General features: G+C 37.1%; 4 protein-coding genes across 4 annotated transcripts in view; all 4 read left to right on the top strand.

Annotated features, from left to right (window-relative positions):
• LOC149621289 (uncharacterized) overlaps nucleotides 1–27,159 on the top strand; it is a 115,325-nt gene that overhangs the window by 40,868 nt on the left and 47,298 nt on the right. The window lies entirely within an intron of this gene.
• LOC149621295 (uncharacterized) lies at nucleotides 6,553–7,829 on the top strand. Its single transcript, XM_089855164.1, has 2 exons — nucleotides 6,553–7,611; nucleotides 7,700–7,829. The coding sequence occupies exon 1, from the start codon at nucleotides 6,723–6,725 to the stop codon at nucleotides 7,521–7,523; it is 801 nt and encodes a 266-aa protein (XP_089711290.1). The 5' UTR covers nucleotides 6,553–6,722; the 3' UTR covers nucleotides 7,524–7,611; nucleotides 7,700–7,829.
• LOC149621294 (uncharacterized) lies at nucleotides 8,447–17,815 on the top strand. Its single transcript, XM_089854745.1, has 7 exons — nucleotides 8,447–8,524; nucleotides 8,603–8,682; nucleotides 10,009–10,090; nucleotides 10,161–10,265; nucleotides 10,621–10,752; nucleotides 10,908–11,808; nucleotides 16,773–17,815. The coding sequence occupies exons 1-7, from the start codon at nucleotides 8,447–8,449 to the stop codon at nucleotides 17,447–17,449; spliced, it is 2,055 nt and encodes a 684-aa protein (XP_089710871.1). The 3' UTR covers nucleotides 17,450–17,815.
• LOC149621293 (uncharacterized) lies at nucleotides 19,790–26,015 on the top strand. Its single transcript, XM_089855259.1, has 7 exons — nucleotides 19,790–19,926; nucleotides 20,032–20,100; nucleotides 20,573–20,654; nucleotides 20,727–20,831; nucleotides 21,187–21,318; nucleotides 21,977–22,877; nucleotides 24,799–26,015. Exons 2-7 carry the CDS (start codon nucleotides 20,054–20,056, stop codon nucleotides 25,566–25,568), a joined length of 2,037 nt encoding a protein of 678 aa, XP_089711385.1. The 5' UTR covers nucleotides 19,790–19,926; nucleotides 20,032–20,053; the 3' UTR covers nucleotides 25,569–26,015.

Genomic DNA, 27,159 nt, shown 5'->3' with positions numbered 1-27,159 from the left:
GTTAAGAACTTGCTTAATGTAGTTTTGAAGAAAGGCTCCGTTCCCTTTGCATTCGGATGTTCGAACTTTTAGCTTTTGAAGAACGTTCTCATTGTTTAAAGCTTTTTGAGCTGCTAAGACGTCTGATCTGAGAGAAGATGGTTCTTTATCATCTTCGAATAATTTCTGGAGCTCAATCATTTGTTTTGAAACATGAAATTTTTCGTCTACAGAAAGTGTATTCTCCAAAAATAAGGAGTGAATAGCGAGAAGTGTGATGATGTGTGCTTCTAGACCTCTATACACGTGTCGCCCCTCTAAAATCTGACTGACTGTTGCTGCCCCATATACTCCAGCCACTTCCCAGGCCACATCAAGACCACTTCCTTCAATGTACTTTCCTAAGCATTTTAAAGAAGCCATAATTGTGTGTAACGATCCCAAACGGAACACCCAGTGTGTTTTGTAATCTTTCATTTTAACGGCGCGATCGTACAAATCACCATCGAGGGTAATTATGGGTCTAGATCCACCTCCACTTATGGTGTTGTTAATTTTCTCAGCATGGGCCAAAATGGTTCTTAAAACAGGCCATTCGGTTGGACTGCGACCATATAAAGGCGTTACTATACCGATATCACTTTCGTCCACGGCTTCCACTATGTGAGAATGGAATGCTCCCCAGGTTGGAATTTTACTTAAATTTCCTTTAGCCACCAATTCAGGTTCATCTACTACATTCTCTTGGTTTTCATTTCGGACACTCATTTCTTTTTCGACATAGTCACTGCTTTGGGTAGAGTTCGCGCCTTCTTCATCGGAAACATTTACATCGCAGACTATTTTCTTCGTAATATTAGGCATAACTGCTGTAGACGCAAGAAGTAACCAAAGAATCGATAAGTCTGTTGCTGAATTAATGGTGACAGAATCATTTATGTTCCCCAATGAAATGTATGGAGAAAATGATGAATAATGTATTTCTGGATCAAGAGGTTTGATGCACGGTAAATAATCAATATTGATTAGGGTTTGGTTTGAAATTAAGCTTTTGTCAGAAAATCTGCATAATTTTCCCAGAGATTTAGCTCCTACGCTTCGCTTCTGAGCAATTAACAAATCTGCGCCATGAAATGACCCAGCGTCACTACCAAAGTCTATATTATCTGTGGCAAAAATGGGCCGAACTCCTTCTTTAACGAAAGCTGGCAAGATGTTTCTAATGCTGTTTTCAGTCAACGTCTCCTTGATAATATAATCAGACAGACTCTTTGTTATTCTTTTGACATTCTTGTAATTAATTGAAAGATTGAGGTCGTAAAAAAATTCTAAATCTTGTTTCGATCTATTTCTTTGATACATCATTAAAGCATTTCCAACTGTTAAGGGGGTTTCACGGTTTTTACAAAACCCAGACCCAAACTTCCCTTTATACGAGACTTGCCGTTTTGATTTGAAGCATGAAACCACATGCTGAGCCAAAATTTTTGCGGCTGCAATAGCCTCATCATTCCTCTTACCAGTCAGGGTATCTTGCGGGCCAACTATTATCCATTCCATAAGTTGTGTGAGTTTTTTTGGAAATTTAAAGTCAGAGAAAGATCCTTCAAATTTCCATTCTGTCATTTCACTGATTTCCCGTCTAGCCGCCTTAGCCGTCTCCAAAAAGCACCCCATCTCATCGGCAATATTTTGTTGTTCAAAATATTCTTCTAGGATCAGATCTCTGGTCTTGGTACGAAATACCTTTTGAGAATATCGACCCCTTTTAAAAAACTCTATATCAGAAATGTTTTTCTTTAAAAGTGCCTTGATATGTTTCTTGAAGATATCTTCGGGTAAATGTGGAACACTTTTCTCGTTGAGTAGGGTTTTGTATTTTATATTCAGAGTGTTCATATCCGTTTCTGGCCTTTGGCAAGTGTCAGTTGGTGTCAGACAATGCTTAACTATGTTAACTATTTCCAAATCACAGATAGATCTTTCTAGTTGCATATCAGGTATAACTTCGGAAGACTTTTTGACCTGCAGTTCTACATTTTTTGTTTCGTGGCGAAGGCAATTCCTGTGGTAGCGCATGTTTTGGGCAAATGCGTCTTTATCCTCCACCAAATAAGCTAACCTGGCGCGTACTTCTTCTCTTTTCGAATGGGTTTTGATTAAAATGAATTTATTACCCATATCAGGGGTACAGACTTTGAATGTTTTCGAACCATCGTCATGTTGGCAAAAAACGCATAGTTTATCATTGAATGAAACCCGTACTCTTTTGTTTTCTCTCATGGTGCTCTCTGAAGGTTCTTTACGTTTTGGCCTACCTCTCGTTTTGGAACTTGAAGTACTCAAGACACTTTCCTGCAGCTTTTCATAATTCAGAATGTTTGTTTGATTGCAAAAGGATTTGTAGCATTTACGATGATAAAAAATTGGGTTTTTATCATCAAATACAGTTGTTTGAATGCGGCTGAACGAATCACCGTGTTTTCCGAGAGCATACCACCTTGATGAAAAGTTCTTAATTGTAGCCAGAGATTTTGATGTAGCCTCTGAAAATGCATCATCACGTTTCCCGTTACAGACCGTACATATTGACATAAGTTCATGATCTTTTTCTTTAGCACTAGCCATTGTATTAAATCGTTTCTAATTTTGACATATACATTTTTCTTTTGCACGTTAACCTAAGAGTCAACTACCTTTCGAGGTGAGAAGCTAGCTAGAATATGGAAAGATGTGTTGTTTGTAAAAGCTGTGAACACTGTATGGAAAATTTTCTAAACCCACTCACCGAGAGGTCAGATACTCTGAATCGTTGCCTGCACTGAGATAATACATTCCTTCTAAGACTGAATCAATTCCCGTCATTTTGTTCAACCGAGATATCGAGTACATGACCCCTTGAATCCACATTCTTAAGGCGGGATTTTACCCTCGACACGCGACTTTGAAAACCAGCCTTTACAATGCAGAAAGGTATCGTGTGGATTCCAAGTAGTGCACGTGGACGGTATGAATAGAAAGAATTTACTCGAGATTTTAAGGGATTTTACTCGGGGGTATTATTAAGCATTTTTGGTGTTTTTGAACTATTTTTTCATTCTTTGGATTATTAAACATTTAATGAGATAGTTATTCACTTAATTTCAGTTTAGTTAATGTATAATGTATCATATTAGTTGTTTGATTAGCTGAAATATAATTTTAAGATAGGCGTGGAAGGTTGTTCGTATTGTGTGCAAAATAAAAAAAGGTGAAAAATATTCCAAACTTAAACACAGAGCTCTTGAATTCACAAAGTTCCAGCAACAAAAAAGTGAATTTTTCGTTTAATTGAAAGAGTTAAAACTAATTAATTTCAGCTGATGAAATTTTGAAGACAAGTCTAAATCGATAGCTTATCATGTTTTTAACATATTTCACTTATAAAATCAAACTTGGCTAATTCCGCCAAGTAACACCGAAAAATTAACAACTCTCCCCTGACTAAAAGGTCTATGACAAAGCGAGAAAATCGGGATATTACATCGCAGTCCAAGAAAGTGCGAGTTCCTCAACTGAATGTCGATGTCAAAAAACATTTGGAATTATCCTTTGAAAGAAATATGGAGATCGATTCAATTGTAGAATCTTTGTTTGAAAAACTAGAAGCACAGGAATCTAAAAATAAGTTTCATGAAAATGGAAATATTGAACCGATCTACGATTTACCGGAAATGACCCCGGTTTGTCTTGAAAGCGACTTACTGGATATACCGCTTGAACTGAAAAACGATACTTCAGTGTCCAATTTAGATGCCCTTGAACCTTGCGCGGCAAACTATTCGTCTGCTAGTTCGAAAATTGGTAAGTAATTTTATTCTTTAAAAGTGTGAATACCTAGCCTATCGAATCATGTGTCGCACATTGATACCATAAGTTCATAAGACATGTTCCACAAATTTCTCACTTGTTGCTGAGAGCTTGTCATGAAAAAATACCTAATATTCCTATATTTTCATGAAAAAATACCTAATATTCCTATATTTTCATGAAAAAAATACCTATAATTCCTATATTTTCATGAAAAAAATACCTATAATTCCTATATTTTCATGAAAAAAATACCTATAATTCCTATATTTTCATGAAAAAAATACCTATAATTCCTATATTTTCATGAAAAAATACCTATAATTCCTATATTTTCATGAAAAAATACCTATAATTCCTATATTTTCATGAAAAAAATACCTATAATTCCTATATTTTCATGAAAAAATACCTATAATTCCTATATTTTCATGAAAAAATACCTATAATTCCTATATTTTCATGAAAAAATACCTATAATTCCTATATTTTCATGAAAAAATACCTATAATTCCTATATTTTCATGAAAAAAATACCTATAATTCCTATATTTTCATGAAAAAAATACCTATAATTCCTATATTTTCATGAAAAAATACCTATAATTCCTATATTTTCATGAAAAAATACCCATAATTCCTATATTTTCTTGAAAAAAATACCTATAATTCCTATATTTTCATGAAGAAATACCTATAATTCCTATAAATATTTTCGAAATTCGGCTGGGGGTCCTGGTTTACTGAAATGACTTGAATAAAAATGCGCTAAAACTTTTTTATCAAGGAGACACAGATTAACAGAGGGTTCAGCTTTTTGTGCTAACTTCGATTTTAACTTTTATTGATGGGTTAATTTTCTTTCTGTAGAAAAATCCAAGAATGAACTTTCAACTCGATGCGAATATCCTAAAAATGATCAAGAATGTCAAATGCGAAAGAATAACGTTTAAAAGATTTTCAAATGTGACGAGTGTGACTTTTCCACCAAAGAGAATAGTCTTTTGATCACACATCAACTCACTCACAGTCGGGAAAAACCCTTCAAATGTGATATGTGTGAATATAAATGCAAGCAGAAGAGTAGGTTGAGCGCACATCAACGCATTCACAGTTGTGAAAAACCATTCAAATGTGATCAGTGTGACTATGCAAGTAAGCGAAAGGATGATTTGACCAGACATGAACGCATTCACAGTTGTGAAAAATCATTCAAATGTGATCAGTGTGATTATAAATGTAGGCTGAAGTGTAGGTTGAGCGCACATCAACGCATTCATAGTTGTGAAAAACCCTTCGTATGAGATCAGTGTGACTATGCAAGTAAGCGAAAGGATGATTTGACCAGACATGAACGCATTCACAGTTGTGAAAAACCATTCAAATGTGACTTTTCCAGCAGTAAGAAGAGTAATTTGATCACCCATGATCGCATTCACAGTGGTGAAAAACCATTCAAATGCGATCAGTGTGACTATGCCAGCACTCGGAAGTATGGTTTGTACAAACACCAACGCATTCACAATGCCGAAAAACCTTTCTAATGTGATCAGTGTGACTATGCCAGTACAAGAAGATTAGTTTCATCACACATCAACATCCAAAACAACACTCAGTAATTTAAAACTTTGTAAGGAGATTTATTTAAATGTATTGTTCAACGCGTTTTAATTTTCTTAATAAATATAAATATTAATCTTATTGACCACTGTTATTAATATTGTAACCACTCTTGCGATATTTATAAAGTCGCCCCACGTGGCCATAAAAGCCTTGGCTAATACTAAGAATAAACTACACTTGTTCCTTAGGTTCAATCATACTTTATTAAACTAACTAATTAAACAATAATTAAATGCCACTTGCATTATACAAATAAAGAACTTATAATAATTACTGATAATAAGGATGAAGTCCAATCCTAGGGCAAAGCCCTTCACTCGAGCGACTACTACATCTTAGTAGTAAAGGAGAACTGACTTAATGTCATAAGCAGACGATGCTTATATAGTACGGGGAAAGGTCAGAGGTAACGCTGTGTGTTAATCCTCTATGTAACCGTACACCCCTGGAGTGGAAACCCAGGAGGTCCCTTAATTATTACGGGAGGTTACAATTATTTATTAAATTTAATTAACTCCATTTAGGGCTATTGGAATGGGAAAATATTAAATAACACTGACCAGCGTCCAAACTACAGGGAACCCAGGGGTCCTATAATTCCAACAAAATTCTATTTTTTTGCACTTGACCTATATTATCATATAATATCCTAAATTTTTCGAGGTTTTCGTATAGTTTTGCATCAACTTTATCAGTATTCAGCTCAGTTATCGAGATCCCATTTGAACAGACACCGAACTTGCTGAACTCCCTTCCCTTGCTCAGGATTTTTTATTTATTAAATTTTATTTACCTAAGTTTCTCTGTTCAAAGTAAAATCAAATTTTGCAATTTTTTGAGATTTTCCTACATAGTCTTAACCAAAGGAATATTATATATGAGCATTTATTGTCCTATGCTTTCCTATAAAAACACGTTTTATTTCCTATGAAATCCTATAATTCAGGAAAGAAGAAATTTACATTTTTGGCTGGGCTCCCTGCAACTATCATTTTCGTGATAACTAAACTTCTTCAAGTTTACTGAAATGAAGTGAATCCGTTACATTCGTAACCTTTTTGATTTTGAAAACAAACCGAACTTTATATCATCTGAGAAATTTGTATCAAGGAGACACAGGGGACACAAATTAAAAGAGGGTTCCGCTTTTTGTGCTGACTTCGATTTAAACTTAGGCATATATTGATGGGTTTTTTCTTTCTGTAGAAAAGTCCAAGAATGAACTGTTTACAACTCGATGCGAATATTCTAAGAATGATCAAGAACTTCAAATGCGAAAGAGGAACGTTGAAGAGATCTTCAAATGTGATGAGTTCGACTATTCCAGCAACAAGAAAAACCTTTTGATCACACATCAACTTATTCACAGTCCGGAAAAACCATTCCAATGTGATCAGTGTGAATATAAATGTACGCAGAAGAGTGGTTTGATCACACATCAACGCATTCACACTGGAGAAAAACCATTCAAATGTGATCAGTGTGAATATAAATCTACGCAGAAGAGTGCTTTGATCACACATCAACGCCTTCACACTGGGGAAAAACCAATCAAATGTGATCAGTGTGGATATAAATGTACACTGAAGAGTAATTTGATCAAACATCAACGCATTCACACTGGAGAAAAACCATTCAAATGTGATCAGTGTGAATATAATTGTAGGCGGAAGAGTGCTTTGATCACACATCAACGCATTCATAGTAGTGAAAAACTCTTAAAATGTGATCAGTGTGCTTATGCCAGCACTCAGAAGAATAATTTGATCACACATCAACGCATTCACAGTAGTGAAAAACCCTTCAAATGTGATCAGTGTGATTATGTCTGCACGCAAAAAAGCCACTTGGTCACACATCAACGCATTCACACTGGGGAAAAACCATTCAAATGTGACCAGTGTGATTATGCCTGCACGCAGAAGAACCATTTGATCGCACATCAACTCACTCACAGTGGAGATAAGCCATTCAAATGTGTTCAGTGTGGATATGCTAGCACTTACAAAATTAGTTTAATCAGACACCAACGCATTCACTGTGGAGAAAAACCATCCAAATGTGATCAGTGACAACATTGGCGCGTGGATGTGCTTATTGATCACACATCAAGGAATTCACGGTGTTGAAAAACTTCGTATTTGATCATTGTGATTTTAGGTGAGCTGCGTGAGTAATTTTATCAGACCCATCAACGCGTTCACAGTAGAGAAAAACCCTTCTAATGTGATCAGTGTGACTTTTCCAGGCAAACCCTTTGCACGTGATCGCAATAAATATTCAAAACCATTGACCATAACTAAATATTGAAAAGAATTCTAAATGAAAACTATTAAGAAACAGTAGTGGAGGATGCCAATGTATAATCTTCATTATAAGATAATACTACTACATTTTTAACAATTTAAATATATTGTTTACTTGAAGAGAAACCAACACACAGGTGGGAAGTCTCCTTTTCAGCGTACTTCCCTCGGCGCCAAGAAGCAAAGCAACGTCCCGCCTACTAGTGTTGCCTTTAATGCGAGCAGCTTGCTTCGTTGAGCGCGTGATCGAGTGGGCTATAGCCCGGTACTTTTTTTTTACCTCTCCGTGTGACGTAGTCCAGGAGACGTTCTGTAACGGCCGTGTCTGTGTGTCTGTCTGTCTGTCTGTCTGTCTGTCCGTTGTTACACCCACGTGACTCAACTCATCCAGCGTCTATTCACACGATCCAACTACTTGATTCAACTCGAGTTGACCCGTCAAGCTGAGCCAAAAAGTTGGATCGTCTGAAAGAGCCTTAAATATACTTCAAACTAACTTTATACCAAGTTTCATGCTTTCATGAAAAAGTGCATGATTATTTCAGCTATCCTCCAGACTATTTTTAGTACAGCGAGTTGCACATCCTATAGACCTTCGAATGTTTATCACGCCCACCCCTCGCTTTTGAAAATTGTTATAGATAGTTTTTGCGGTCCAAGTCTGGCAGAATCTCCGATATTTTCTCGACATGATACTTCTAGAGAACCACAGTTCACTCCACAGCAGTGACAGTAGTCTTCAGCACACTTCCTCTTGTTCAAAACCAGTTTATTAATTGCTTGGACTAGTTTTAAAATTCAAGAAGTGAGGGTTACTGGTCCTCAGGACCAGTTTATTATCTAAGAACAAAGGTGGGGGCCAGTCCGGAAACCAGTTTATTATCTCGGACACTAGGGGGGGGGGTCACTGGTACCAAGCAGCGTGGTAAGTAAGGCGGTGGCATAGGGCGAATGACCAGTTTAAAAATTGCCAGGACCAGTTTAAAAATTGCCAGGACCAGTTTAAAAATTGCCAGGACCAGTTTAAAAAATGCCAGGACCAGTTTAAAAATTGCCAGGACCAGTTTAAAAATTGCCAGGACCAGTTTAAAAATTGTCAGGACCAGTTTAAAAATTATCAGGACCAGTTTAAAAATTGTCAGGACCAGTTTAAAAATTGCCAGGACCAGTTTAAAAATTGCCAGGACCAGTTTAAAAAATGCCAGGACCAGTTTAAAAATTGCCAGGACCAGTTTAAAAATTGCCAGGACCAGTTTAAAAATTGTCAGGACCAGTTTAAAAATTGTCAGGACCAGTTTAAAAATTGTCAGGACCAGTTTAAAAATTGCCAGGACCAGTTTAAAAATTGCCAGGACCAGTTTAAAAATTGCCAGGACCAGTTTAAAAATTGCCAGGACCAGTTTAAAAATTGCCAGGACCAGTTTAAAAATTGCCAGGACCAGTTTAAAAAATGCCAGGACCAGTTTAAAAAATGCCAGGACCAGTTTAAAAATTGCCAGGACCAGATTAAAAAATGCCAGGACCAGTTTGAAAAATGCCAGGACCAGTTTAAAAATTGCCAGGACCAGTTTAAAAATTGCCAGGACCAGTTTAAAAAATGCCAGGACCCGTTTAAAAACTAAATCGGAGGGGGGGTCAGTGGTGTACTTGACCACTAATAAAATTCATGTGTAACTGGGTAACCAGAGTCCAGATATTATCTCAACTATTTCAATTATCCACTTCTTTATTTTAGCAGACGACGCGTTCTGGTCAATGGTCATGGATCAGTTTATTTATTCCAGACCAGGGGGGGGTGGCTGGCCCAGTGTCCAGTTTTAAAAAATCCCAAACTGTACTCCCAAGGACTAGTTTAAAAAAAATCCTTATTTCCCAGACTGATTGACGGCGGTTAGGAAAAGCTGTCTGCTAGACGTTCCCTTTTTTTTGGCGTTTGTACTTTGTAGTGATAAGTGAATTCCTTCACACCCCTTCCGTCACCTCCCAAGTAAACCTCATTTCCTTCCCTGATTATTCACATACTGAAACCTGAATAATCGCATCCTTGCCGAGGACGTAAGAGCCCGCTTCGCATTGAAACCTCCAAAAAAAAAAAAAAAAAAAAAAAAAAAGTGAATTCCTTTGTTACGGTAACGGTTCCTCCTTTAAAGGCTTTAGTGTATTTTTATTGATTATTAAAAAGAGTACCTATATACAAGAAAAGCTCTTAATAAAACTTGAAGCTTTTTCTCTTTTTTAACCCCAAAAACAGGGTAGATTTACAATCTCACCAACTCTCGTTACAAAATTCCGAAATGAGTTTAGTAAATCTTCAAAAGGTGGCGATCAAAGAGGTATTTTGTGAAATTATTGGAATGTTGCCCGTTTAAGACAAACTGAAGATGACGAAAACTTTGTTTTTAGGAAATGGACTACGAGGAAGAATGTAACTATGATCACTTGAGCAAAGATGAACTGATCAATGAACTAAAAGCTAAAGATGATCGAATTAGGAATCTGGAAGCCAAGGTATTTTCAAAGCATAGGTGGTTTTTAGCAGTGTGAAATTAAGTACAGAGATATGAGAAAATTTAAATGGACAGTTGTTGAATCAGGTGTCCCTTAAATTAGAACCAAACTCTATGAGTGGGTTAATTAATTAAGGTTATTGGTGAAAACACCTGTCAGGATTGGCACAAAGCTAAGGGGATTGGCAACACGTCCTTCGTTTTATTTATTAACAAAGAAACCCGACGATGGCCTTTGTTGCTGATCCCCTTCTTGCGTGTCATTATCTTCCGCTTTTTCTTGCTTGCCCCTTTAAAATACGTTTAGCCAAAGAAACTCCGAAGATTGTTTTGTAATGGAATCTCATTTTGTTTAGTGTAATGTTTTAATTTCAAAAATGGCAAAAGAGAGAGTGAAAACATCATTAACGATAAATAAGCAAATAGACGAAATTGAAAGACTCAATAGGGTCAATAAAGAGTTGGAAAGTAGAATCAAAGATCTGATGGTATGGGCTGCGTTCAGTAACACTCATCAGGAAAAACATCGATGTTTTTGATGCCGGTTACTGAACGCAGCCATGGAACATTCTTCACTTTCATACTCGATTGGAAAGATAATTACTTTAAGAATGAAAGTTATTGTTAATTGTTTAAAAAATAGGAGAAAAGTGGAATAATTCAATTTCCTAACGATGAATACGTGAAAACTGAACCCGTTGAAAATGATTTGGGAAATAATGGCCAGGAGTTAACCCTTCCAATTGCGATGCACAGTGTCCAAGCCGTCAATGTCCAAGGCATTCTGTCTAAAGAAAATATTAGTCAAGAATCACCTGGTTCTGAGGTTGGCAATTCAAACCCTGAAACTACCTTGAAAAATACTGAAAATATGGGGCTTATAACGCGAAAAACGAATCCGTGTGTCCTTAAACTGAAATACAGTGACAGTTTGCCTCAAAGTGCGCCTTCACCAAAAATTAAGGTTGAAAACCCATTCGAAATGTCTCCTGACACGAACACGGAGAGCGATTCTCCACGAGAACCTCTTGAAAACAATTTTACCATTAACGATTCTTATCGTAAATCGCCAAGTTTCTCGACAGAGGGGGACACTGAGGATAATTCAACTACATCGAAGAAATTTCGTGTTCCTGAATTGAATGTTGAATCCGAAAAACATTTGGATCTTTCTCTTGATGCAAATGCCGAAAGCGATCCGCTAGAAGAAGCCCGTGAAAACGATCTTGATGATAACCAATCCACGATCATCTTGACAGATGCAAAGAAAACTTACAATAAGCAAAATCAAACTATGAGACTGTGCTTGCCAAAACTGAAGCGTGTTGATCCGAAGTCATTGAGTGTGCCAGTGTGTGTTCCTCAACTTGAACGCAACCCAAATGACCTATCAGAATTGACCCCCGTCTCTATGGAAAGCGATTTGCCCGAAGTTCCAATTGCAGGTCAACATAATAGTTCGGTGTCCAGCTCGGAGACATTAGAAGATGTCGCTCCAAAGAATCCAGAGGGTAAAACCTCATCGCCTCGTTCGGAAATTGCAGGTAAGTCATTTCATTCTTTAATAGTCTTGAGTACCTAGATTGAGATATCATATTTCTAAGCCACTATTTCCGCATTCTCGATATAAAGTCTAGTCGCGTATTTCTTTTAACTGCTCAGTGGTTCGTACAACTTGGCATTCTGTTCTTTTCAAGTGCGTCTACACGATTCTACGTATTTAATGCCTTTTTTTGCAAACTTTATGTGATGAGTACATCGTTAATTCTACCGTGAAAGGTTTTTTCTTCATCCAGGCTTAATTAATTCAGTATCAAACTTAGTAAGGATGAAATTTATAACGTCCCATTAAAACGCGAACCAGTAAAACCCGTCAAATGAGATTAGTGTTCCCTTGGAAGCACGCAAGAAATTAATTTGATGAAAATCAACGCATTTACAAATTACACTAAGAAACTTCACATTTCTAGCCGCCATTTTTCAAGATGTCCACAGATTAAACCAATTTCTTTAAAGTCCCTGCAACATTTATGCGCGAACGGTAAGGCCGGGCATTGAGTATCAATTATGTACGACTTTTACTTAACAACACCAGGGTGCCTATTCTGTAAGCTTCGAAAGAGAGTTGTCGATCGACATCTCTCTCGGTCTCGAAAATCACAAAAATGGTATTCTGTCAGAAGTTGTCGAGTATCGACAAGTTGTCGAACTAGATATCGACAGGGTTTCGTTTCCGGTAACCCCTCTTGCATGAGTTTTAATCTGAGAGTAAATAGCTGCCCATCTACATTTATCTCGCTTTGAGTTAAATAATCTGGCTAGGGAAATTATTCGGTGAGTTTTATGAAGACAACGTTCTATCAGAAGTAGAAGAAGAAGATCGAGTTGCACTCAGGGTGCCTTTTGCTAGGTAGAGAAACAAAGTGAAAACTAGATGTGACAACAGAGAGTGGGTGCCAGAACGAAAGAAAATGGTAGCTTGTCTGCACGCAGCATCAGCTAGCATTTGATTCTCCGAACATCCGTTGAATTTGAAAATACGTCCTTTCGAGCCAAGGTTTCTCAATTCAATTTATGTTCATCCCCTTTTTACCTCTCCGTTTGACGATGTCGTCACGGAGAGGTATTACACTGGACGTGTCTGTCGTCACGGAGAGGTATTACACTGGACGTGTCTGTCGTCACGGAGAGGTATTACACTGGACGTGTCTGTCACCGCGTTCACGCAATTGCCCGTTTTCTTTTCAATTACTGTGATTCAATCGCTTTATATACCCTAAATTTCCAAAAATTGTTAAAGAGGCATACGCTTGAATTCAAACGTCAACAATAGCTATGTTTAAAATGATTTTAGGAATTACGTTTCTTAGAATGACTAAACTAATATTAAGCTAAATTACTGACGTTAAAAATAATCAATATAAATTATATTTAATTAAGCACAACGTCTCGACTCGTAGAGGTCTATTTTGGTTTCCCAACTTGTTGTTTATAAGGTCGTTTACTCATACTTTAAAAAAACAATGATTTTTCGTATTGGTCTTGAATGTTACTGTATTTTTGATACTATATTGTAAATGACGTATGTGTCGTTTTTATATTTCATTAATAAATTTCTGTAGGGAAATTCAGGAAGAAACGTTCAACTCGGACCAAATATTCTGCTGAATATAAAAGGGGTCCACAACGTCACATTAAGAAGGGTAACGAAGAAAAACGCTTCAAATGTGATCGGTGTGACTATGCAAGTACGCGGAAGGGTAATTTGATCCAACATCAACGCATTCACAGAGGTGAAAAACCCTTCGTATGTGATCAGTGTGACTATGCAAGTACGTGGAAGAATGCTTTGATAAATCATCAACGCATTCACAGAGGTGAAAAACCCTTCGTGTGTGATCAGTGCGACTTTTCAAGCACGCAGAAGGGTAATTTGATCGCGCATCAACGCATTCACAGAGGTGAAAAACCCTTCAAATGTGATCAGTGTGACTTTGCAAGTACGCGAAAGTGCGGTTTGACAGTACATCAACACATTCACAGAGGTGAAAAACCCTTCAAATGTGATCAGTGTGACTTTTCAAGCACGCAGAAGGGTAATTTGATCGCGCATCAACGCATTCATAGCGGCGAAAAACCCTTCAAATGTGATCGGTGTGACTATGCAAGCACGCAGAAGGTTCATTTGATCAGACATCAATTTATTCACAGTGGTGAAAAACCCACAGAATTAGATTAGTGCGAATATGCCAGTAATCGTATGAGTAATTTGATGATACAATGGTGAAAAACGCCTCAATAGTGATCGGTGGGACTATATATATATGCAGACAGAAGTGTCATTTGATAGTACATAAACGTAGATGTCACATGAATGAATAGATGGATTTACATTTTAAATGTGTAGGACAATAACCATATTTCATCGTTTTGTGTAATGAATGGGCCGACACTGTGTATGTAACTGTCCATTAAATTTCTCCATTATAAATTGTATTAACGGAAGCGCCGCTCATTTTCAGAGACAAGACTCTTGGTGCACTATACCCAGTTGTAAAAGCACCATTTTCAGAACTAATTTTATATTAAATGTAATAAAATTCACAAAGACGATGCTAAAATAAGCCATAATAAATTTTGGATACGTTTTTCGAATTGTTCCAAACTTGTTTCCAAACGTTTGAGGTGTTTTCTTTCGAGCGATTTCCATTTTCGTTATCAGTCCCCTCGGAGGTCTCATTAGCACATAAATTGTGGGAAGTTTCTTCAGTTTTGATGTAGTACTTGCTAAATGTCCTGTATCGTCATTTGCGTCTTTAATTACTTTAACTTCGCAGGGCTCCCAGAGTACCTATAATACCTATAAATACCTATAATTCTAAGATGGTCCTATAAAAACCTATAATTCGTGAATTTATCCTATTATACCTATATTTTGGATATGTTGAAGTTAGGTTTTAAGTTATACATTCAAGAAGGCGATTTAAACGCTCTAGTTTAGTTATTTAGAATAATGACAGTTGGGCCTAAACATGTGAAGGAAAATCGTAATAAAAGACTGACAAAACCTGTGAAAGTCATGGAATTTTAATCTGAAAATTTCGTAGTCCCAAGTAATTTAAATAATGATCATATTTTTATAAATCTGTTTAAAAGTTGTAGTCTACTCTCGAATATATAATATACTTCCTGTAAAACTCCTGGACCTATAAATATCCTATAATTTTAGCCTTTTAGACCTATAATACCTATTATTTTTTGTGCACTAAGCGCTGGGAGCCCTGAGTCTTCGTCATCAGCTCCAGGTACTAGATGGTTTCAACAGAGACAGGAAAATTTTCGCTAACCCTGACTTTACCGTTGAAATCAGGCTTGTTGTGTTTTCAGTATTTAGTACGTTTATCACGTATAGAGGTTTAATGGCTGAATTTTACTGTTTGTTCATATTGTCGCGTATATTTTATCATGCTTTCATTGGGATACGTTTGCATTCTGTATATTGTCTGAGGACCGTTTCAGTGATCAAATTTTAATCTAAATATATTTTCGAAAGTTGTTTCTTTGTTTATGTTTATTTTTTCCGAATTTGACCGAGCTGCCTGGTTTTATCGGTAATACTATTGGGAAGTTTTAAAACTGGTTTGATTGAGTTCTTCTATAGACTGGTAAGAACATACTATTCTGGATCCGTAACATCTGAGCTTTAACCACTATTAAAGCATCGTTACATAGAATTTGAAAACTTAAAAAAAAAAAAAAAATAGAAACAATGGGGGCAATTCTCTAACTTTTTAAGCGAGTTATTTCAAGTGATAACTTTAGGGCTGTGCGAGCCTTGAATTTTTGGTTTCGAGTCGAGTCTCGAGTATTGAAATTTTCCCTTATCGAGTATCGAGCCGAGTCTCGAGTACTCGAATCGAGTATCGAGTAGTTGGAAAATTTGTTTCGAGTATTTATCGAGTAATTGGGAATTGATTTTCTAGTATTTTTACACACTTTCTGCTAATTTATCGCTCTCATAGTGTAATTTTGATCATCGACAGATATACTTCAAACAATTCCCAGATGGTATTAGTCTTCTGCCCTTTAAATTTAACAAACTTAATTCCTCATTAGTATCTTCTTCGGATTCTCATTCCTCACTGAAGTCACTTCTAGCCATTGTTATACTTCGCGCAACTCCCAAACGAAAATTACTAAGCTGAACTTCAAAAAAATAATTAAATAAAAAAAAATAGTCAACTTGCCTTTAACTGTATTTTATTACTTTTACTTCCACTATTGAACCAACTAGGAGCTACTACCCTACTACATTACACTAGTATTATGATCTAAACTACTCAATGAGCACTAACTCGCGTCTGTCAACCAATAAGCGTGACTTTCTAGTAGAATTTTATAGCTGCTGCATCCCATTTTCAGAGTTGAAGGCCTTCCAAAAGCAGGTTCGAGTATTTATCGAGCCTTGGTTTGATACTCGAAACTTTTTCGAGTCTCAGAAAATCTCTTATCGAGTACTCGCACAGCACTAGATAACTTTCGTCTAAAGGGTTGTAGTCAACCTCGTGCCGTCTATGAGAGCGCGATATCTAAATAGGTGATTAGTCATAGGTGTCATCAAACCTTGAACGAAAAGCGGCGGATGTTTCGCGAATTCCCCTCGTGCTATTAAAAACAAGGTGGTCAAGTTAAAATTTCACGGTCTTTAGTTATAAAGCAAGCGATAACTTATGGACCAGTTTAACCGAGTTTAACCCTTTCGATAAGTTACCACTCTCTCTGGTTTCGAGCCAAGGTTTCTCTTCGCCATTTAAGTTAATCTTCATCCCCTTTTTGTTGATATGCTCGTTTACTCATCAGCACTGTTTCTTTTGTTTAACACTGAGTTTTCGTAGAGGCCTCAGCATTACCTATTTAGTGAAGTTCACTTGAATGTTACTGTATTTTCGATACTAGGCTAAATTATAAATTTAGTCGTTTTTATATTTCTTTTATATACATTCTATAGGTAAATTCAAGAAGAAACTTCGGTTAAAGTGTTCTACTGAATATAAAAGGGATATGCAACGTCACGTTAGAAAGGGTAACGAAGAAAAGCACAAATGTGATCAGTGTGACTATGCACACAAGTATAAGAGAAATTTGATCAGACATCAACTCGTTCACAGTGGTGAAAAACCCTTCAGATGTAATCAGTGTGAATATGCAAGCACGCGGAAGGGTAATTTGATCGTGCATCAACGCATTCATAGCGGCGAAAAACCCTTCAAATGTACTCGTTGTGACTATAAAGGTACACTGAAGATTAGTTTGATCGCACATCAACGCATTCACAGTGGTGATAAACCCTTCAAATGTGATCAGTGTGACTTTTCAAGCACGCAGAAGGGTAATTTGATAGCGCATCAACGCATTCACAGTGGTGATAAATCCTTCAGATGTAATCAGTGTGACTTTGCAAGCACGCGGAAGGATACTTTGATCGCGCATCAACGCATTCACAGTGGTGATAAACCCTTCAAATGTGATCAATGTGAGTTTTCAAGCACGCAGAAGGGTAATTTGATCGCGCATCAACATATTCACAGTGGCAAAAAACCCTTCAAATGTGATCAGTGTGACTATGCATGTACGCGGAAGAGTTCTTTGATAGCACATCAACGTAGAAGGCACAAGAATGAATAGATGGATTTGAAGGCTGCTAGACAATGTAAAATTTCTTTTTAAACTTAAAATGAACATTTTAAATTTGTTGTGCAAAAAGCATCTTTCATCCTCTTTTATAATGAATTTGACGAAACTGTTTACGTAAGAATCCATTAAATTTCTCCTTTCTGAATTGTATTAACGGAAACGGTGCGCATTGTCAAGGACAGGAATCTTGTTTCACTAACCGCCGTTTTCAGAATTAATTTTAAATTAAATGACGTTACTAAAATAAAAAAATAAAGGGACGCCTCTTCATCTTGTTTTGGGTGCTTCTCTCCAGGCTAGAAAATTGCCAAACGGGCAATCGAGAGCGAATAAATATTTGTAACTTGTCTTCTCCTATCTTTTGGTTGCAATTAATTCCAAGAATATCTGTTAAACATTCTGACTGAAAAATTAAACGACCGTTTGACCAAAGGTATGTACTTCCTTTTATTTAATGTTCATCACATTTATATCCATAACGTTTATTCGCCGGTACACTGCGGTCGGGAACGTTATGCTATTGAGAGGTACTGTCAGGGACGTTTCTGTGTCTGGCTTTCTGTGCTTGGTTACAATAGAGCGCGTTCACAGGTTTTACATGGATGTAAACGCGCTCCCCATTTCTGAACCGCGTACGCTTTTTCCCGTAATCGGGGGAAATTGTATTTCACCAAAAACGGATTTATGGGATAAGAACGTCGGAGTTAGCGAATTCACTCCCCATCCTCGCATACTTTATTGAGAAACTTCGTCTGCTTATATTTTGACTCCACCCACAAATTCTGTATATAGCTACTTCTAGAGATCGAATTTGTGGGTGGAGTCAAAATATAAGCAGACGAAGTTTCTCAATAAAGTATGCGAGGATGGTACTAGAGGCTAAAGCTATGATCCGACGTTCTTATCCCATAAATCCGTTTTTGATTTCACTATGTTAACTATTTTACTTGAGTACCGATCCACCCTTTTAGTGGCCACTATTCCTTTATCTGCCTAATCTCCCGTCCATTCCACAAGAACCGAATCTGTCGCATTGGCTTCTAACTCCACCACCTTCTGTTATCTATCTATTCCGTATAAAAAATGTTTCAGATTACCTTCTACTTCATTAACATCGTCAGGGGTACGACATGTAAACGACTAACGAGTAACGTAAAGCCTCCAAATGGCGGGACATTCACCAAATGTTCACGCTATTGATTTGGGTTGATTTAAAATTATCGTTCAGTAATAAAAAAAAAAGTTCAGCTAGCTAATTGGACCAAGTCATCTTGCGACTTATTGCCACTTATCTAACGCCTTTTCAATGCATGAGGCTGTACGAACACCATGTAAAGTTTACTTTTACAGATATATTTAGTTTGCTTTTGAAAATTGTTATAGATACTTTTTGCGGTCCAAGTCTTGTAGAATCTCCGATATTTTCTCGACATGACACTTCTAGAACCACAGTTCACTCCAGCAGTCTGGGAAATAGCACACTTCCTCTGGTCCAAAAACCAGTTTATTAATTGCTTGGACTAGTTTTTTAATTCAAAAAGTGGGGCTTACTGGTCCTCGGGACCAGTTTATTAATTGCAAATCTATAAGAGAACAAAGCCTGGGACCACTCCGGAGACCAGTTTATTATTTCGGACCCTAGGGGGGTCACTGGTCCCAAGGACTAGTTTAAAAAATATCCTTATTTCCCAGACTGCACTCCAGTCCACACTCCACAGCAGTCTTCACTCTTCAGCACACTTCCTCTGGTTCAAAACCAGTTTACTAATAGCTTGGACTAGTTTTAAAATTCAAAGTGAGGGTTACTGGTCCTCGGGACCAGTTTATTAATTAAGAACAAAGGTGGGGGACTGGGGGCCAGTCCGGAGACCAGTTTATTATTTCGGACACTAGGGGGGGGGGGTCACTGGTCCCAAGCAGCGTGGGAAATAAGGCGGTGGCATATGGCGAATGACCAGTTTAAAAATTGCCTGGACCATTTTTAAAATTAAGTCGGAGGGGGGTCAGTGATCCACTTGCCCACTAATAAAATTCAAGGGTAACCAGAGTCCAGACGTTTTTAGCAGACGACGCGTCCTGGTCAATGGTCATAGACCAGTTTATTTATTCCAGACCAGGGGGTGGCAGGCCCAATGTCCAGTTTTAAAAAATCCTTATTTCCCATTCCCACCCTGTACTCCCATGGACTAGTTTAAAAAATATCCTTATTTCCCAGACTGATTGTTTAGGAAAAAGCTGTCTGCTAGACGTTCTCTTTTTTTGGCGTTTGTACTTTGTTGTGAATTTCTTTGTTACGGTAACGGCTCCTCCTTTAAAGGCTTTAATGTATTTTTTGATTATTAAAAAGAGTATCTATATACAAGAAAAGCTCTTTATAAAAGTTGAAGTTTTTTCTCATTTTTAACCCCAAAAACAGAACAGTGTGAGTAACTGTGAAACCAAAACAACGTTGATATAAGCCTTGCCTGGTAAGAATGTATATTAAACTGAGGGGAAACGCCCTTTTTAACACTAAATCTTTGTTTATGGCCATACTTTTTATTATTATTAAAATGTTACGTATTTTATCATAGCAGGATAACTGTACAAAAAGTGATGGAATTTGTTAAAGAATGTCGTGTTATGGTGGAACGTTTAAAATGGTAAGTGATGAATATAATGCAACTTGGATCATGTTAAACAGGCATAACGGATCTAAACCTATAGAGCTATTTCAGTGGGGGAAAAATTTCGTCTGCTACGAAAATTGGGCCTGCCTTTGAGTGTAGGGCGGCCATTTTATGAGAGTTTTCTCTATGGGCAAATAGCATTGGTGACGTAGCCATTACCCCCTCTGAAATAGCTCTATTGAAACTATTATACCTTGGAAAGAAATAGATCTTTCTTGCTGTTTAAAAAATAAAAATGCTAGCAGAATAAATAATTTATACGAAGCTAGTTGTAGTTGTATTCAAAAAATGTGCTTGAGAAAATCCCTAGTCTTGAACAAAAGTGTCACAATTTAAGCATCGCTAAGTTTTTCTTAGCTTTTTATAGCGAAAGCTACAATGTAAGGGGAAACTTTCCTTGTCCGTTTTTGATTTCCCTTCAGTTTGGAAAATTATTTTATTTTAGGGTAGATTTTCAATCTCACCAACTCTCGTTACAAAATTCCGAAATGAGTTTAGTAAATCTTCAAAGGTTGGCGATCAAAGAGGTATTTGCGAAATTATTGGAATATTCCCTTTTTTAGACAAACTGAGTTAAGTTATTGAAACTTTGTTTTTAGGAAATGGACTACGAGGAAGAATGTAACTATGATCACTTGAGCAAAGATGATCTAATCAAAGAAGTGAAAGCTAGAGATGATCGAGTTAGGGAACTGGAAGCCAAGGTATTTTTCGAAGCATAGGGGTTTTTAAGGAGTGTGAAATTAAGCACAGAGATATGAGAAAATTTAAATGGACAGTTGTTGAATCAGGTGTGCCTTAAAATAGAAGCAAACTCTATAAGTGGGTTAATTAATTAAGGTTATTGGTGAAAACACCTATCAGGATTGGCACAAAGCTAAGGGGATTGGCAACACGTCCTTCGTTTCTTTATTAACAAAGAAACCCGACGATGGCCTTTGTTGCTGATCCCCTTCTTCTGTGTCATTATCTTCCCCCTTTTCTCGCTTGCCCCTTTAAAATACGTTTAGCCAAAGAAACTCCGAAGATTGTTTTGTAATGGAATCTCATTTTGTTTAGTGCAATGTTTTAATTTCAAAAATGGCAAAAGAGAGAGTGAAAACATCATTAACGATAAATAAGCAAATAGACGAAATTGAAAGACTCAATAGGGTCAATAAAGAGTTGGAAAGTAGAATCAAAGATCTGATGGTATGGGCTGCGTTCAGTAACACTCATCAGGAAAAACATCGATGTTTGGGAAAATGAAATCGGTGTTCTTTTGACGTCATGATGACGTTGAAGTTGTTGAACGGGAAAATTTTATGTAATCGATGCTTTTCAAAATGGCGACTATATTATGATAACGTTAAACTGAACTATTTACAAATATATTATACTTCAATTTATCAATTAAATCAAAACGCCTAGCTCTTAAAATTCTGTCATAATCCTTTTTTAACGAAATAATACGTTACTTTTTAGTATTATCATACCACTTCTGGTATTATTATCCATAAATATAATATTGCCAATTCTTCATTATTAAAAATTGCGGAAGATAGGGATGAAGTTCCCTACTATTTTTTTGTCGCGGCGCAAAATGACGAAAATTACGTCATGAATCCGATGCTCATCAAAAAAACCTCCTATCACAGCTGATTTTTCTGATGGGCATCCGATGAGCATCATGACGTCACGCCCAAAGACGCGAAAAACCGTTCAGTAAGACATCGATGTCATCATTTAGCCATCGATGTTTTTGATGCCGGTTACTGAACGCAGCCATGGAACATTCTTCACTTTCATACTCGATTGGAAAGATAATTACTTTAAGAATGAAAGTTATTGTTAATTGTTTAAAAAATAGGAGAAAAGTGGAATAATTCAATTTCCTAACGATGAATACGTGAAAACTGAACCCGTTGAAAATGATTTGGGAAATAATGGCCAGGAGTTAACCCTTCCAATTGCGATGCACAGTGTCCAAGCTGTCAATGTCCAAGGCATTCTGTCTAAAGAAAATATTAGTCAAGAATCACCTGGTTCTGAGGTTGGCAATTCAAACCCTGAAACTACCTTGAAAAATACTGAAAATATGGGGCTTATAACGCGAAAAACGAATCCGTGTGTCCTTAAACTGAAATACAGTGACAGTTTGCCTTATAGTGCGCCTTCACCAAAAATTAAGGTTGAAAACCCATTCGAAATGTCTCCTGACACGAACACGGAGAGCGATTCTCCACGAGAACCTCTTGAAAACAATTTTACCATTAACGATTCTTATCGTAAATCGCCAAGTTTCTCGACAGAGGGGGACACTGAGGATAATTCAACTACATCGAAGAAATTTCGTGTTCCTGAATTGAATGTTGAATCCGAAAAACATTTGGATCTTTCTCTTGATGCAAATGCCGAAAGCGATCCGCTAGAAGAAGCCCGTGAAAACGATCTTGATGATAACCAATCCACGATCATCTTGACAGATGCAAAGAAAACTTACAATAAGCAAAATCAAACTATGAGACTGTGCTTGCCAAAACTGAAGCGTGTTGATCCGAAGTCATTGAGTGTGCCAGTGTGTGTTCCTCAACTTGAACGCAACCCAAATGACCTATCAGAATTGACCCCCGTCTCTATGGAAAGCGATTTGCCCGAAGTTCCAATTGCAGGTCAACATAATAGTTCGGTGTCCAGCTCGGAGACATTAGAAGATGTCGCTCCAAAGAATCCAGAGGGTAAAACCTCATCGCCTCGTTCGGGAATTGCAGGTAAGTCATTTCATTCTTTAATAGTCTTGAGTACCTAGATTGAAATATCATATTTCTAAGCCACTATTTCCGCCTTCTCGGAATAAAGTCTAGTCGCGTATTTCTTTTAACTGCTCGTAATACAAAACGAATATATTATTTCCCCCTCCGAAATACGCGAATGATGGAAACACGGCCTCCCTGCTTTTGGACGTAATTCCGCTTTAAACTTAGATGAAAACTAATCTTGAGTCGAAAGCCCCCTAAGCGATGCTTATTTTCAATCGTGAGGTTGTAAATACTTAATAACAAATAACAGTGGCATGACGCCATATTGTTGCGCACTTTAGTGTAGTTATACTGCTTATATTATTGGAGCGTACGCTGATTCACGTGATCAAAGCCTTGACTTTTCTTCGACATTGCTTGTTCGTACAACTTGACATTCTGTTCTTTTCAAGTGCGTCTACACAATTCTACCTATTTAATGCCTTTTTTTTTGCAAACTTTATGTGATGAGTACATCGTTAATTCTACCGTTAAAGGTTTTTCTTCATCCAGGCTAAATTAATTCAGTATCAAACTTAGTAAGGATGAAATTTATAGCGTCCCATTAAAACGCGAACCAGAAAAACCCCTCAAATGAGATTAGTGTTCCTTTGGAAGCACGCAAGGAATTAATTTGATGAAAATCAGTGCATTTACAAATTACACTAAGAAACTTCACATTTCTAGCCGCCATTTTTCAAGATGTCCGCGGATTAAACCAATTTCTTTAACGTCCCTGCAACATTTATTCGGGGGACGGTTAGGCCAGGGCATTGAGTATCAATCAGGAACGATTTTTACTTAACAAAACCAGGGTGCCTATTCTGTAAGCTCGATCGACAACTCTCTCGGTCTCGAAAATCACAAAAATGGTATTCTGTCAGAAGTTGTCGAACTAGATATCGACAGGGTTTCGTTTCGAGTAACCCCTCTTGCATGTGTTTTAATCTGAGAGTTAATAGCTGCCCTTCTGCATTTATCTCGCTTTGAGTTAAATAATCTGGCTAGGGAAATTATTTGGTGAGTTTTACGAAGACAACGTTCTATCAGAAGTAGTAGAAGAAGAAGATGTAGTTGTACTCAGGGTGCCTGTTTCTAGGTAGAGAAATAAAGTGAAAACTAGATTTGACAACAGAGAGTGGGTGCCAGAACGAAAGAAAATGGTAGCTTGTCTGCACGCAGCATCAGTAATTAGCATTTGATTCTCCGAACATCCGTTGAATTTGAAAATACGTCCTTTCGAGCCAAAGTTTCTTTTTCAATTCAATTTATGTTCATCCCCTTTTTACCTCTCCGTTTGACGATGTCGTCATAGAGAGGTATTACACTGGACGTGTCTGTCACCGCGTTCGCAGTTTACAAATCGGAGCAAACGTATATGCTATATCCGGAACTCGTTCACAGTTCCATTATCGTTGTTAGGTTAAAGATGTACGCGGCGATCACCTACGAGAAATGTCTAGCCTCCTAATGACAGGGCTTCCACCAAAGGTTCACGCAATTGCCGGTTTTCTTTTCATTTACTGTGAATCAATCGCCTTATATACTCTAAATTTCCAAAAATTGTTAGAGGCATACGCTTGAATTCAAACGTCAACAATAGCTATGTTTAAAATGATTTTAAGAATAACGTTTCTTAGAATGACTAAACTAACATTAAGCTAAATTACTGACGATAAAAATAATCAATATAAATTATATTTAATTAAGAACAACCTCTCGACTCGTAGAGGTCTATTTTGGTTTCCCAACTTGTTGTTTATAAGGTCGTTTACTCATACTTTAATAAAAAACAATGAGTTTTCGTAGTGCTCTTGAATGTTACTGTATTTTTGATACTATATTGTAAATGACGTATGTGCCGTTTTTATATTTCATTAATAAATTTCTGTAGGGAAATTCAGGAAGAAACGTGCAACTCGGGTCAAATATTCTGCTGAATATAAAAAGGGTCCACAACGTCACACAAAGAAGTGTAACGAAGAAAAACCCTTCAAATGTGATCGGTGTGACTTTTCAAGCACGCAGAAGGGTAATTTGATCGCGCATCAACGTATTCACAGAGGTGAAAAACCCTTCGTATGTGATCAGTGTGACTATGCAAGTACGTGGAAGAATGCTTTGATCAATCATCAACGCTTTCACAGTGGTGAAAAACCCTTCAAATGTGATCAGTGTGACTATGCAAGCACGCAGAAGGGTAATTTGATCGCGCATCAACGTATTCACAGTGGTGAAAAACCCTTCAAATGTGATCAGTGTGACTATGCAAGCACGCAGAAGGTTCAATTGATCGCACATCACCGCATTCACAGAGGTGAAAAACCCTTCGTATGTGATCAGTGTGACTATGCAAGTACGTGGAAGAATGCTTTGATCGCGCATCAACGTATTCACAGTGGTGAAAAACCCTTCAAATGTGATCAGTGTGACTATGCAAGCACGCAGAAGGTTCAATTGATCGCACATCAACTTATTCACAGAGGTGAAAAACCCTTCGTATGTGATCAGTGTGACTATGCAAGTACGTGGAAGAATGCTTTGATCAATCATCAACGCATTCACAGTGGTGAAAAACCCTTCAAATGTGATCAGTGTGACTATGCAAGCACGCAGAAGGGTAATTTGATAGCACATAAACGTAGAAGTCACAAGAACGAATAGATGAGTTTGAAGGCTGCTAGACAATGTAAAATTTCTTTTTAATCTTAAAATGAACATTTTAAATTTGTTGTACAAAAACCATCTTTCATCCTCTTTTGTAATGAATTTGACGAAACTGTTTACGTAAGAATCCATTAAATTTCTCCTTTCTGAATTCAATTGTATTAACGGAAACGGTGCGCATTGTCAAGGACAGGAATCTTGTTTCACTAACCGCCGTTTTCAGAATTAATTTTAAATTAAATGACGTTACTAAAATAAAAAATAGAGACGCCTCTTCATCTTGTTTTGGGTGCTTCTCTCCAGGCTTGAAAATTGCCAAACGGGCAATCGAGAGCGAATAAATATTTGAAACTTGTCTTCTCCTATCTTTTGGTTGCAATTAATTCCAAGAATATCTGTTAAACATTTTGAGTGAAAAATTAAACGACCGTTTGACCAAAGGTATCTACTTCCTTTTTATTTAATGTTCATCACATTTATATCCATAACGTTTATTCGCCGGGAACGTTATGCTATTGAGAGTACTGTCAGGGACGTTTCTATGTCTGGCTTTCTGTGCTTGGATACAATAGAGCGCGTTCACAGGTTTTACATGGATGTAAACGCGCTCCTCCATTTCTGAATCGCGTACGCTTTTTCCCGTAATCGGGGGAAATTATTATTATTTCGCTATGTTAACTATTTTACTCTAGTCCCGATCCACCATTTTAGTGGCCACTATTCCTTTATCTGCCTAGTCTCCCGTCCATTCCACAAGAACCGAATCTGTCGCATTGGCTTCTAACTCCACCACCTTCTGTTATCTATCTATTCCGTATAAAAAAATCGTTCAGATTACCTTCTACTTCATTAACATCGTTAGGGGTACGACATGTAACGAGTAACGTAAAGCCTCCAAATGGCGGGGCATTCACCAAATGTTCACGCTATTGATTTGGGTTAATTTAAAATTATCGTTCAGTAATAGACACCCATTATCCGTAAAATAGGAAACATTTGAGGCTGTACGAACACCATGTAAAGTTTACTTTTACAGATATATTTAGTTTGCTTTTGAAATTTGTTAAAGATACTTTTTGCGGTCCAAGTCTGGTAGAATCTCCGATATTTTCTCGACATGATACTTCTAGAACCACAGTTCACTCCAGTCCACACTCCACAGCAGTCTTCAGCACATAGAGATAGGAACATATATACCTCTAGAGTCACAACATGGAAGTGTCCCCATAGACTTTAACCTTATCATTAGTGAATATACAACGTTAAAAACAGTATACTTTATCAAATACACCCAGCGCCATCTGTGAAAAAACCGAAGAACTATTTTGATATATTTTCAACCGCGTAGTCTGCTACTGTGTCTGTGCGTGTGTATTGTATTCTATCAAATTCGAGGGAAGTGATAATGAATTAATTAAACAAATTGATGGTGATTTGACAAGTTAGTTAAACAAACATTTGGAGTGAATTAAGGAATCATGAACGCTGAATGTAAAATGTACGTATATAATGTGTAATGTACCAAGTTACCAACTAATAAATAAATTCAAATTATAAATATACTATTATTGTCCTTGGAATAAAATCA

The sequence above is a fragment of the Phalangium opilio genome, unplaced genomic scaffold (assembly GCF_054372755.1).
Source record: "Phalangium opilio isolate 3A_F unplaced genomic scaffold, DU_Popi_V2 ptg000209l_1, whole genome shotgun sequence".
In the NCBI taxonomy this organism is placed as follows: domain Eukaryota; kingdom Metazoa; phylum Arthropoda; class Arachnida; order Opiliones; family Phalangiidae; genus Phalangium; species Phalangium opilio.
Note: the sequence above shows the minus strand (reverse complement) of the source record. Positions and strands in the feature narration are given on the sequence as shown.

Coding starts and splice junctions, on each gene's coding strand:
- LOC149621295 (XM_089855164.1), top strand. CDS start 6,723: ATGCGAAAGAGGAACGTTGAAGAGATCTTCAAATGTGATGAGTTCGAC.
- LOC149621294 (XM_089854745.1), top strand. CDS start 8,447: ATGATACTTCTAGAGAACCACAGTTCACTCCACAGCAGTGACAGTAGT. Junction 8,525..8,602: donor CTTCCTCTTGTTCAAAACCA/GTTTATTAATTG, acceptor TTATTATCTAAG/AACAAAGGTGGGGGCCAGTC. Junction 8,683..10,008: donor CACTGGTACCAAGCAGCGTG/GTAAGTAAGGCG, acceptor CCCCAAAAACAG/GGTAGATTTACAATCTCACC.
- LOC149621293 (XM_089855259.1), top strand. CDS start 20,054: ATGGAATTTGTTAAAGAATGTCGTGTTATGGTGGAACGTTTAAAATG. Junction 20,655..20,726: donor AAAGGTTGGCGATCAAAGAG/GTATTTGCGAAA, acceptor CTTTGTTTTTAG/GAAATGGACTACGAGGAAGA. Junction 22,878..24,798: donor GCCTCGTTCGGGAATTGCAG/GTAAGTCATTTC, acceptor AAATTTCTGTAG/GGAAATTCAGGAAGAAACGT.